Source organism: Xenopus tropicalis, chromosome 7 (assembly GCF_000004195.4).
Source record: "Xenopus tropicalis strain Nigerian chromosome 7, UCB_Xtro_10.0, whole genome shotgun sequence".
Taxonomy (NCBI): Eukaryota; Metazoa; Chordata; class Amphibia; order Anura; family Pipidae; genus Xenopus; species Xenopus tropicalis.
The window spans coordinates 83710745-83725164 of NC_030683.2; the positions used below are offsets into that span (position 1 = coordinate 83710745).

Consider the following 14420-nt stretch of genomic DNA (forward strand, 5'->3'; position numbering starts at 1 on the left):
GAGGGCAGTCTGGATAGATACCTCAGTCCTCAGGTTGAATACCTTTAGGTTTAAAGAGTCCTACAGCCGACTATGGATCAGGGTTAGGCACTAGCCTGTATCCTGTGTCTTAATCGTGGCCCTTTGCTAAGGCAACAGTGCCTGTATGGAAGGGTACTTCCAGCTAAACTCCTGGTTGGAGCCAAAAGCAGCTCTTGCTTCCTTGCGTAGTGTAAGTGTATAACTGGTCCTCATTCACAGGGTCCCTGTCCCCGACTTCTCTAGAGTGTAGATGGGTACTCTAGGGTAGAGATGGCTTTACTGGGGCCCTATTGATCCCAGGCTCATTGGACCTTCCACCTGACACACCAGAGGCAGCCAAAGAGGAAGACCCACCTCTTTGCTAAACACTATGGGGCGATTCACTAAAGATCGATAACACTTATCACATGCTTTTTTGCGTTAAAAAGCATGCGATAAATAAGTACCGATTCATCAAAGTCATTTTGCATGTGTTAATCCGCATATCGCATGCACAAAAAACACATCATCGTAAAGCGTTATTTCTAACACATTGCATTAATTAGTGAATAGAAATAGTACTAACGCATGATTCACAAAAACATATGAAGCGCTAAACGTGCAAAATATCGCTTTAATCTGTGCAAATATTAACACCTACTTGGGGTAGGCGGTACTTAAAGAACATTGCGGTTTGTGAGCGTTTGGCAACATAACATGGAGTTTGCAGTTGGATTTTTTAGTACTGTATGTGATCCTAGAGTGATGCATCCTCCACTTTTCGGGGAAATGGTAATTTTCAGAACAGTAGCTTTCAGAAAGTAATGGTTACGTGCGTAATATTGTGCGTTAATATCGCACGCGGCAAAATATATCACATCTCTTAATTGTGACAAGTGAATCGAGCGTTAAGTCGCAAAAAATTTTTTAACGCATGTGAGAGAAGGATGTGCTTTTGGCAGGACCTGGGAGCGCACTTATATACTTTTTATCTGCATGTGATTTAGCTGATGCAACATCAAGTGCCTATAGGCACAACAGGCCTGCTGCCTGCTGGATACTGTCGGTGCCCCCTCCAAGGCCAATCGCAGGCGCAAGGAGAAGGTAAAACATACACGCAGGGGCGGGCAAGTTGGCATCAGGTTTGACTTTGGGAGGAGCTCATGACTGAGGTGGTGGGGCTTGTGGCTGGAGTGGGGGGCCTGTGGGGGGGGGACCCCGAGGTGACAGCCTTGGACAGCCCCGGAGACCACAGTCCTGATGTGTACACGTGTTTGTACCTCCATATTTTTTTGCACTCTGCGTGCTGCTGCAAAGCTTAAAGCTCCATTGTCATGTCTATGCAGTATGCTGTGTATGAGGCTTGTTCACCATCCAACTCTACTCAATACAATAAAAACAAAGGGTGTATTACAGGACTGAAGGAAATAACAACATTGCTTCTCTTTGTTTTAGGCACTGGAGGTTCTGTTATCAGAGCTAACTATGGAGATGGATGAAGATATGGAGGATATTCTAGAATATGAGAAATATATTGAGCTGGGAACCAGTGAGAACATTTAACAAGAGGATTCCATTTATGACAATCTCCTACCATTAACTGCCAATTTGCAAATGTTTTAGATATGAGATACTGTAAATAAAAAAATCTAGTTTGGGACAGAAGTAGATGTTTAAGAGCCCAGCTATGCAGATATTTCACTCTGTACCAACCTCCCATCATGTTGCGTCATTATTTTGCCACCCAATGATTAGTGAGAGCTTGGGTAGGGCATGCTAACTTAATGGGGTGCTGACACAGGGGGGTCACAGTACTTTACTAAAAAGGCAGCATCTTGTACCACTTTGCTCCATTTGGCAATTACAGCAGTCAAGTCTCGTGTCCCAATATTAGCGTTAGAGGAAGAAGTCTGGCCACGTGAGTTTTTACTTATGCTGAGATGGGATTGGAGGTTTAGGAGCATAATAAGGACCAGACAGACAGGGGAAATGTTGTCAATGGAAAAAAAATATGCGAGAATACTACAATTGTTCTGATGAATAATTTTATTTCCTGCTAAAATTGTAAGCACAATACTTTTGCTTAAATAAATGCCGATGTAGTTTTACACAATGCAAGCACTTCCCTTCTGTAATACTTATTTGTAGATTTCTATCTGTTTGGGACCAGCAGCGGTAGCACCCCATCTGAGCCATTAAATTACTTGGAGCATTTGGACTTTGGTTTTTCTTTATAACAGCAGTAAAAGCCCTTTAGAGTATACATCATTTTTGCATGAATTTAAGTTAGCTTTAGTGAGTCTGAAAATTTATTTAGCAAACATTCTGACAGTGAAAGTCATTTTTGTATTCCAATGTATTCACCAGATCTAAGCCATGCCCAATAAAACCACAGTGTAATATCTGTCTAATTGGTCCTATTTCTGCAAATTGTTTTTCTGTTTAAAAAAATTATGTATCAAAAGGAGATGGTAGTTTTCTCCAAAAGTTCTAAATGACCCGTCATAAATCTAAATAAAAATGATTTTATGGCACAGACCCTCTACATGTAACTACCCCCCAGTTATGGCTGGATGATTGAAAGAAACACACAAGAGCACTGGAGGGAAGGCTATGCCCTTAAAATCCACCCTATACTTGTGGTAACTGTAAGCAAATATTGGCACTGCACAGGGGTAACCATATGAGCTCAGGGAGTGTATTCAAAAAATTCTCAATACTTCACTTTTATAGTGACTAAATGTACTACAATAAATGTTTACAAAGATAAGTAAAGGATATCCATTGTGACTCACACAGTGGATTACTTAACCAAAATAGCCACCATATAGATATCATGTTAAACTGAAATTTTTATTCAGTCAATGTCCACAAGATGGCAGCAAACCCCCAAAAGTGCACCTTTTTTTGCCACGAATATAAAAAATACTTTTTATGTTGAGTTTCTTTGCTTTCCAAAGGCACTTTAGCAAATTCATGGCAACCCTTATATGAACTTATATATCTAAATAAATACATTAAAAATCTTATAAAAAGGGTTAAGAAAAAGTCTTGGTATTGACAAAATTATTATACAGAAGAACCCTGATTTTCATTGAGCCTGCTGTCACACATCTATTATTCTCACTATCTCAGTATATCACAGAGCTTAGTGTCCCTTCAATACATTACAGACTTCATGGAGCCTATATAAATATAGATATATATGTGTGTGTAAAAATGATTTTCTCCAGGTGTAAAAAGTGCTGTAAAATAAATAGTGCATTTCTAAAGCTGTTCTTTCTTACACATGATTTTATGCAATCTCTGAAATCATCTGTTAAAATTAACTAGTTCCGGGAATGGTATAAAGATATGGATTTTCTTTTATGTAGTGTGAATGCTGTGATTATGCCAGTAAATTACACCACCTCGGATCTTGTGTTACCCTTTTAGTCAATTAATTCAGGTGATGATATCTGTGTAGACATTGTAAAAAATACCCTATCAACCCTCATGTCCCTAGCTGTGCGTCATTACATTTCACTGCCCCAATTCCCCTTACAGCACATCAGCCCCATTGCCACACACTCAGAGATGTCAACTAACCACATCACTAGGGTAATAATAAGGCTCATTTAAGTCTGCAAGTGTAGTAAGCGACTTAAGCGTGTAGTAGTAGTAATAGTGTAGTAAGCATGTTTTTTTTCCAGCAGTTAGTTTCACCTAAACCACTTTCATTAAAGGTTGCATCAAAATGGGCTCTTTACATTTCTGTATAGTTGCACCACTCAGTCCTTCCTACCTCCAAATTAGATGCTACTGCGCCTATTGATGTTGGGGAAACCTGGTGCTACAGCCACCTCCTGACCAGGCGTTACCTCCAGGTTCCCCTTAGTGCCCTGCATCAATAAGTGCAGCACACTTGCAGCGAAAGAATAGACACAATTGCTTTAGGCACATTTGCATCTGCAATGATGCCGGAAATCAGGGAAAAACCAATGCCTTGTGGGAAAAACATTGTGATTGCGTTCACAATTGCTTTGTATGCTGTGATTTACATCACTCCTTTCCATTGCCCCTGACAATGTATCAGAGTTCATTGCCTCCAACAGTGTATCTCCATTACAGGGCAATCATTACACATAAATAGTATAAATAGTTTTATGCTAAAACCACTTAATTCCCAGACTTTCCTCACTCCACAGCCTTCCACTGCAATCACCCAAAGCCAGTTTAGGTGTATGCTGCATGGCTGCACAGAAATCAGAGTAGGCTGCAGCATGCATCTAGATTACATACTGAACAGGCAAGATGTTGATTTAATACATGTCCATAGTTAAATAGATTAGGGAGCAACACAGCATGTCTATGGTCACACTGTATTGTGCAGAATTTGCAATATATACAAACACATTGGTTCAAATAAATATTTGGCCAGTAGTTCCCATTGCCCCTACAGGCAGATCATTCAAATTTACACACTGCCATCATGCTAAGGTTATGTTTGCCTTACTTTGGTTCAATTTGGAGATAAAAGTGTACAAGAAAAAAAGTGTATTACACAAATCAAAACAACATTAAAACTGCACTGAAAGTAAGCATTCAAACACAGAATAAGAATAGCAATTTGTACGCATGACACTTACAGATTGTCGATCAGGATTTTTGTTCCCCAGACTGCTCTAGAGCTCAGCCAACCTGTTGAATAACATCATCATTTAATTATGTTCTTGCACAAAAACATGCAGTATAGTGAATACCTGACCAGATTAGATAGATAGATAGATAGATAGATAGATAGATAGATGAATAGATAGACAGATATAGATAGATAGATAGATAGATATGGATGATAAATAGCTAGACAGTTGTTATAAAACCTCCAGTAACTGTATGTGTCTCTACCACAATACTACAGTATATAGGTTGTAGGGTTTTAATAGACAGAGGCCCTTGTTTGGGCTTCCCCCAAACATTTGACTTTTGGTTGTTCACTGCCATCTTGTGGATATTGGATAAATAACAGCACCTAAACTCATTGTGCTTATTGCGTCTGATTAATTATAGGGCTGATGTTAATTGTGGAACAGTTTGTAATTATTTTATGTCATAGATGGGGTTATTTAAGTCTCTGCATTGTTGATGTGTTTAGTAAATGAGGAAAACTTTGCAGCTGGTAATTAGCTAATAAATTATGCTTGATGCATCGTACTAGGAGTGCTATTTTACCTTGACACTTATATGAAATTAATATGAATAAAACGGCTCGACCATATGGCATACACCAGATGGGATACACCCAAGGGTCCTTAGATTCTGAGTTGTCTGCTTTGGTGCCAGTTGAAGGAAATCATATATAATTTCAGTACAGGCGTGGGATCTATTATGCTAAAAACTGTTATTCAAAAAGCTCTGAAACACAGGAATGCCATTTCCCATGGTGTCCACTGAAACAGAAAATCTTCACTTTGCTTTTTTCCTCTGTAGTAATAATAATAATAATAAATCCATTTAGATGTCAAAACAACCCTATTGGGTTTTTTTTTTACAATGTATATTTGTTTTGTTGCCTTATGGCATGCTGCCCTTATTAAGGAAAGCCCCCCATCCACAAAACCACATCTCAAGGATTTTTAACAGATCCCATGCTTCTGTTAATGGAATAAGAGAAAGCAATCTCTGCCTGTAGAGTTCTGTGTGTTTGTCTTCTGAATAGATTAGTGAGACAAAACCATAAATTTTGCCTTTTGCAGAATTGCTGGTGAATTGATTTGCACATGTACAGCACAGGTTTTGCTATAGAAGGAGAGGAACGAGAAGTAGGAAGTTATATGTTGTGGGCTTTACTTTCATTATCCCTTAGATCTACTTCCTTATGGTGTCTGACTCCTCTTTCACTATTGTAGCTGTGGGCCCCTATTGCTTGGTCTTGTTGGAGCCCTGTGGGGTAATATGTATTAAACATGGTGGCATTTATTTATACATAAGGGTCATAGGAAGAAAACAATGCCAAACCTAGTTTGTCAGGACGGAAATAGTGTGAAAACTAGATTATCAGGAAGGAAATGATTCCAAAACTAGATTCACAGGAAGGAAACAATGCCAAAACTAGATTGACAGGAAGGAAACAATGTCAAAACTAGATTGACAGGAAGGAAACAATGTCAAAACTAGATTCACAGAAGGATACAATGCCAAAACTAGATTCACAGAAGGAAATAATGCCAAAACTAGATTCACAGAAGGAAACAATGCCAAAACTAGATTCACAGAAGGAAATAATGCCAAAACTAGATTCACAGAAGGAAACAATGCCAAAACTAGATTCACAGAAGGAAACAATGCCAAAACTAGATTCATAGGAAGCAAACAATGCCAAAACTAGATTCACAGGAAGGAAACAATGCCAAAACTAGATTCATAGGAAGCAAACAATGCCAAAACTAGATTCACAGGAAGGAAACAATGCCAAAACTAGATTCATAGGAAGCAAACAATGCCAAAACTACATTGACAGGAAGGAAACAATGCCAAAACTAGATTCATAGAAGGAAACAATGTAAAAACTAGATTCACAGGAAGGAAACAATGTCAAAACTAGATTCACAGGAAGCAAACAATGCCAAAACTAGATTCACAGGAAGGAAATAATGTCAAAACTAGATTCACAGAAGGAAACAATGTCAAAACTAGATTCACAGAAGGAAACAATGTCAAAACTAGATTCACAGAAGGAAACAATGCCAAAACTAGATTCACAGAAGGAAACAATGCCAAAACTAGATTCACAGAAGGAAACAATGCCAAAACTAGATTCACAGGAAGCAAACAATGCCAAAACTAGATGCATTTTAAAAAAAAAAAACCTATCTCAGTTAAAGTAGCAGGCGACTGAGAATGATAAATTAAGAACAATAGTTATGGGGAATTCTACATATGCAGGGATGGATGAAGCATCACTTTCAGTTACAAAAGGTTTGACCAGAGTTAAAAATATGCTCACAAAGCTGAAAAAGAGCAGAAAGATGGTGAATTAGCCCATATTGCCAGGCTGTTTGAGTTTTGTATGTAGAGTTAAAGGGGCTATATGACCATGGACAAATAAAACACAGAGTCTTTCATTAATCAGATCTACATTATTAATAGATATGCGACTGACGTTTTATGACCCCTGTGACAGTACATATGTAGCAGACAGAAGCACAGCAGTCTAGTGTTGCAAAGGTCAATAAAAAGATGGCTCATGCCCAACCATAACGTGTCCTGTTTTAACCCTCTTCCAACCTAACCTAGCACTCTGCCATTACTTATAAATCTGTGCCTTCCCTGCCCACCTCTGATTGTAAGCTCCTCTGGGGCAGGAACTGATGTGAATGATGAATAATCTCTGTAATTGCTGCAGAAATGTGTCTGCACTATATAAATTATTAAATCACAATCAAAATAGACAGAGTTCAACTGGCCAACTGCCAATCACTAACAGCACAACACTACAGGAGTCCACTTGCAGTGAAAGGTGGAGGTGGAAAGGTGGTGCTGTGCAGCCTGAAAGTTGGTCTTTGCTAAATGATCCAGCTATATCTATATAACTTTAGTTGTATCAAATGCAAATAAAATATCTAGATGAGGGCACCAACTCCCATATGTAATAAAAAGGCACAACATTTGCCAGGTGCAGTATCAACAACAACCAATATGAGGTTTGCTTATTAACAGTGGATCAAGGAGTGCTGATCCTGCTAATTATTTGCTATGGGTAATGAGAACTGCAGCAAGGAGCAGTGTGCAAAGCACAATTTTTTTTTATTTTTTTTTACCTACGATGAAGCATTTTCTCAGAGAATTCCATTGTAATAACCTGCAGGAACTGAAAAATAAATCTGCACGTTTTCATAAATTGGGTGCAAGTTATCAATACCATCAAAATTCCAATATTTTCCTCTTGGCCCTTGCATTAGTATAGCATTATTATGATAGTATAGGACTGAATAGGGTTAACCCTTGGTATGCCAAGCTAGGGTAACGCACGGGCCGCTCTGAGCTGGCCTGGGCCCTCAGTTTGTTTGCCAAAACTATGTGATGTTTAAAAGATGCATTAATGAATGGGCACCAGGAATTCTTCAGTGAAAATTGAGTGCAACTGAAGGTCACATGTCACATATACTGTTTAATTAATTATGTGCAAAGTATTCAGATATTTTGGCAACAGATATAGACACTAGGCCTGGGCTTGCAATTATTATTTTCCCACCCAGATTGTTCCCCCTGTGTTACACCATCTTTATTTTATTGTATTCCTACCAGAACAGGTGGGAGCAGCAGAGCAGAACAATGAGCCTGTGAACAACGCAACACTGTGTTGGAAAAGGAAATTCCTCTTAATTATCAACTAACCCAGAGTCATCAAATGTTTGCAGTAAGAATCATTATAGTTAAGAAAAGCAATTTCACTAATCACACGAGCATGATAATGGATTTTGCTAGGTTTAGATTATTGTTCAAAAGCATTATATGGTACCACACGATTCGATTGGCATCTGCCAAGTGACATGCAAATATCTGGAGGCAAATGAGATGTTCCAACTCTGAATGCCAGCACTATTCTTCTACAGAGCTAATACGAATGCTTAGTGTTTCACAATGTACAATGCTTATCATTCAGTTTCCTACTGAATGTGCCTAGGAACACAGAACGTTTACCTGGTAGCCAGCCATTACTGTAGTTTGCCCTTTTCTTGTTATTAGTCAAATCAATAATGTGGCTGTAACTAGACTATAATGCCACTATGAGCTAGTTAAGGCTTTGTAAAGTCAATAGGAGCTTGAGATGTGACTCCTGTTATTGGAACTATCAATGAACAATGAACATATTTGGGGCGCAGCATTTCTGTCGTGAAAGGATCAGTTCCATAGTAAATTTTGAACAAAAATCAGGGGCTAAAAGATCTATTATAAACATGTATCTTTGGGTCAGTTACCAAAGAAAAATTTTAGCAGTAAAGATGATGGGCTTTATCAATTTGGCAAAAGCCTATAGCACCTCCTGATGGATTCATTGACTGATGGGAGAATGCAGATGGATGGCCTATTTTAGGCCAGTAGTTTGCATGGGACTGCAGCTGGGTAGCTGGTTGCTAAGGGGTTAAGCAACAGAGCAAGGGGCCCATTATAAGAAATTTGTGCAGGTAATATGTTGGTTGGGTAGAATAGGTCATATGATACTCACCTGCAGATTATAAATTGCAAGCCTGCAGGGCAAGGGGTCTTTGGCTAGGGACCAGTCTTGCGACCTTAAGGTAATTATTGGGAAAATTAAACTTTTAATTAAAAAAAAGAAAAGATAAGATTGTCACAGCTTAGAGGCTTTTGAGTTATTTAAAAAAAATTATTTGAGTAAGTATTTTCATGGCCAGGTATTAAGGCAGAGCAAAAGATAATAAATATGGCAGCCGGATAAGTTTATATTCTGGCTGGCTAAGCAAATCTACAGTTATGAAATGTTCATGTCAGTTTATATAGTGAACTAGAAAGGGAAGTTTGAGAACAAACTTCATGTTGGGTTGAAAAACGTAAAGTCACTGAATAAAATCTGATCTGTTGTTTTCTAACCTTGGACCACAGTTATATAGTAAAAACCACTGTGCAGGTTTGGGGACCTTGGTTTTAATAGTGTCTGAATGGCAGCAATTCAAATTTTCCCACTGAAAGACAAAGATTGACATCTGATTGGTAGTTGGTGGCTCTGCCCACTTTTTATTATTGGTGGTTGGTGGGTGTGCCCACTTTTTGTAACCTTGAGTCAAAGTCACGCAGTGACAAACAGTGGGCACCCTGGCATAAATAGTGTGAGAATGACAGCATTTTAAATTTAAACCAATAAAATTCAATGGATGAAATCTGATTGGCCCAAACAGATAGATAGCAACGGCACTCAGGAGCTTAATACGGGACTATGCCCTTCAAATATTTTATTGCGGAAAATGCAACGTTTCGAGGCAAAGACAGCCTCTTTGTCAAGCATCATGTCATGTCATGCTTGACAAAGAGGCTGTCTTTGCCTCGAAACGTTGCATTTTCCGCAATAAAATATTTGAAGGGCATAGTCCCGTATTAAGCTCCTGAGTGCCGTTGCTATCTATCTGTTTGGAAGTTGTGGGGAGGGTGCCGATCCCTCTGAGCACTGTGCACCGAGCGGTGAGTGGATTTTGGAGAGCGGAGGGAGTGCGGGTGAAGGTTCATTTTGCATCTGATTGGCCCAACCCACTATTCCTATTTTTGAACTGCAGTCCCCAGTGACCAATTTTGCAAAGTTTGGGGACTCAGGTATAAACACTTCAGCATTTTACACTTCACCATTAAAAGTAAATTGGTGAAATGTGATTGGCTGTTGTGGCTCCGCCCACTTTTTCTAACCCTGAATACGTAGTCAGCTAGTGACTGACTGTGCAAAGTTTGGGAACCCTGACATAAATAGTGTGAGAAAGGCAGCATTTTAAATGTAAACAAAAAAAAATCAATAGGTAAAGTCTGATTGACTGTTGGTGGCTCCATCCACTCTTTAAAACCTTAAAATGTAGTCCCCTAGTGACCCTGGTGTTAATATTGTGAGAATGGCAGCAGGTTGAATTTACCCACTGAAAATCAATAGTTAAAATCTGATTGGTTGTATGTGGCTCCACCCACTTTTTCTAACTCTGAACCGCAGTTACCTGGTGACTAGCTCTGCAAAGTTTGGGGACCTTATTATTAATGTTTAAAGAATGGCAGCAGTTTAAATTTAAACATATGAAGTCTATAGGTGAAATCTGATTGGCTGTTGTTGGCCCCGCCCACTTTTCTAAACTTGGAACATAGTCACCCAGTGACAAATTGCAAAGTTTGGGGACCCTGACATTAAACATGTGAGAATGGCAGCAGTTAAAATTTTCCCACTGAAAACAATGAAAGAAATGGGATTGGCTTTTGGTGGCCCAGTGACTGACTGTGCAAAGTTTGGGAACCCTGGCATCAAAGCAATAAAATTCAATAGGTGAAATCTGATTGGCTGTTGGTGGCTCCACACACTTTTCAAAACTAAAACTGCAGTCCCCTAGTGACCAACTGTGAAAAGTTTGGGAACCCTGGTGTTAAAGAAAAAGTAACACTAAAAAGTTTTAAGCAAAAAATCTATTCAACCCTGCCCCAGTAATTGCCTATCCTGCACATCATTTAGTATTTTGAATGCTTTATTAGAAAATACCTGTTAAAACTTGGCTTCCGGTCATTTGAGAAAAAAGGCAATACAGCGATGCCGGGAAGCATCCAGTATGCAGCGATCGATTGATCAATGCTAGCCTTCCACACACACAAACATATATCTATATATATATATTATAATTATTATTAATAAGCTCAATGTCTAAACTTTTGCCAGGAACCCCATTACTTCATAACAAGGATAAGTTTACATGAAACCACTGCAACACTGAGCACTGAATATCTAAAACAGAGATGTTCATCTTGATTGTTTTCCAGGAACAAATGAACTTTCTCTATAATGCACACCTTAACTAGCCTTTAAGATTGGCCCCATGTAAAAATATTTGTCTACTTGTTCTAAAACTCATATTTAATTGGTGGTCAAAGCTGGCACTTACCACAGGCATATCCTTAACTATGTACAATTGCACTGACCAGCAATCCAGTTTATACAGTGTACAACTATATAATGACACACACAGTACATAAATTATTGTTTACATCAATTGGATTTTATCATTTTATTATTTGGCATTGTAACATTTATATGACTTATTATGATCTTTAACTGTTTCCAAAATGTCATGTGACAGGAAAATGATATATGCGTATATATATATATACAAATACTTGACTTGACTATTTTGTTACATTGTCTTGTTTGTATATACTTCAGTACAGTGTTTGAAACAAATTTGAAGGGGTGGAATTCAAATGCATTTTATAACTGTATCTGTGACATTTGTCACATTTCACTCATTTCACTTGAGTACTGGTTACACTGGCTCTGTCATGAGACATGAAAACGACCTGATGATATCACAATAGCCATGAAGCGTTTGTAAACAACACAGGTACAGACACTCATGTCATGTGACATGATAATGACATCCCAATACCCAAGCAGGGCTTACCAACTTCACAGCCACAATTTACTCAGTCTACTTTCAGACTAAGTGACTGGCAGAGGTGAGTACAAGTTGTTGTCAAAGATGTTTCTTTTTAATTTATTAATTAATTTTTATTGTTAATTAGAAAGTATGTTATTCATACGTAAAAAAGCAAACCTGAGTATACTATCCAAAATTATATTTACTAAAAAACATAATATATCTAAATAAATGTATAATGACACAAGGATTTACAATTTGCATTAAAAGCTGTATTAAAGCATCTGAATTAGACACTGCAACAAAGAATACACAGTGGTCCCTAAATGCCACATTTTCAAATTTTGCTTTAATATAGATTTGAATGCAAATTAGTAATTTAAGTCTAGTAATACAGTTCATATTTGTATTCATGGCCAATGTTCAACACATTTCATTTAATATTCTTGAGTCATAATTACACTGGAAATGTTTATATGTGTGTGTGTATGTGTGTTTGTGTGCATATACTTAAAATGCATTTGTATGTAATATAATTAAAGATCATAAGGAGTCAACAAAATCTGCTTGAAAACTTGAACTTGATATTCAGATTGTATTACTCTTATGATCTATAACTTCATTACCCAAATACTTTGTTATGTGACATCACCATTCACTACTTATGGTAAAATCAATCAATTTATTTCCACAATTAATGAATGGTAAAAAACACAATTCATTGATTGTGGAAATAAATTGATTGATTTTACCATAAGTAGTGATTTGTGAGCGCCAACTCTTAGGGGTTAATATTGGAAGCACTTCACGGATTAGATAGAGGAAGGCAGCTCGGAGACACATAATTCTTTTTTCACAACTGAGAAGTTAAGTGGTGGAGTTTTTCACCTTTTTTTTTTTTTTCTTTTTCTCACTGGTCTTCTAACAGTAGTAAATTCACTTTGACACTTTTAGAGCGCGGATAAGGTTTGCACACATGTGACATCACCATGATCATGTCACATTACCCATTAAAGGTTTACACACTTTACAGCCTCAATTTGATTCAGCCTTAGTGACTGGCAGAGGTGATTGCAATTTGTGATCCAAAATGTTTAGTTTTAATGTATTAAAAAAGTTTGTTTTATATAAACAATGAACCTGTATACACTAGCAGAGAAAAGTTTTAGAAGGATTGTACTTCAGAACTCTTATATTTCTTGTTCATACACATATAATTCCTTGCATTGGAGATCTATATACAAATGTGTAAGTGCATGTGATGACATCATGAAGTTTAGTTTGACACTGCAGTGCATTAACAGGTCATTTATATATCACAATTCATTATATTTAGATTTGGTAACTATCAAACAGGAGTAGAGGTTTAGAAATCCCAAGATATTGGAATTTCTTTTATGTGACTTATTGCACATTAGGGGGCTGATTTACTAACCCACGAATCCGACCCGAATTGGAAAAGTTCCGACTTGAAAACGAACATTTTGCGACTTTTTCGTATGTTTTGCGATTTTTTCGGATTCTTTACGAATTTTTCGTTACCAATACGATTTTTGCGTAAAAACGCGAGTTTTTCGTATCCATTACGAAAGTTGCGTAAAAAGTTGCGTATTTTTCGTAGCGTTAAAACTTACGCGCAAAATGCGCAACTTTTCGCGTAAGTTTTAACGCTACGAAAAATACGCAACTTTTTACGCAACTTTCGTAATGGATACGAAAAACTCGCGTTTTTACGCAAAAATCGTATTGGTAACGAAAAATTCGTAAAGAATCCGAAAAAATCGCAAAACATACGAAAAAATCGCAAAATACCGATCATTACGAAAAAAACGCAATCGGACTCATTTCGACCCGTTCGTGGGTAAGTAAATCAGCCCCTAGGTGTTTATTGTTTGAGTGCATAGTAATTATTGTTATATTACACTGGGGATCATGAGAATTAGCAGATTTTGCTTTTTTACCATTTATTTTTTCCCTGTCAGACTTTGGTTATACCATAGCCTCTGTTAGGAACTTTTTTAGACAACTTCTTAAACCATTTACCTGACTATGTCACATCAAAATAGAAAACTCATCTAACGATAACAGTACAAAGCTTTTTATGAAACCGCAGAAAATTGCAGCGAATCCATGCCTGCCAACAAATTTTGCCCACCATCACTAGTACTTATTGTTTCATTACACTGGGGATCATGAAAATTTGTAGATTCTGTAAGAACTTGCTTTTTGTAATGTAATTACATTTTTTATTATTTATTTTGTTCGTCTTTAGACTTTGGTTATACCATGGCCTCTGCTAGGAAATTTTTC

General features: G+C 37.6%; 1 protein-coding gene across 2 annotated transcripts in view; it reads left to right on the top strand.

Moving 5' to 3' along the window:
• LOC100493805 overlaps positions 1 to 2411 on the top strand; it is a 37372-nt gene extending 34961 nt beyond the window's left edge. For both annotated transcript variants that reach the window (XM_018095992.2, XM_031906147.1), the window contains exon 12: positions 1456 to 2411. In XM_018095992.2, the coding sequence (XP_017951481.2) occupies positions 1456 to 1563 (108 nt within the window). In that variant the 3' untranslated portion in view covers positions 1564 to 2411. The remainder of the gene's footprint in view (positions 1 to 1455) is intronic.
• The last annotated feature ends 12009 nt before the right edge of the window (positions 2412 to 14420 follow it).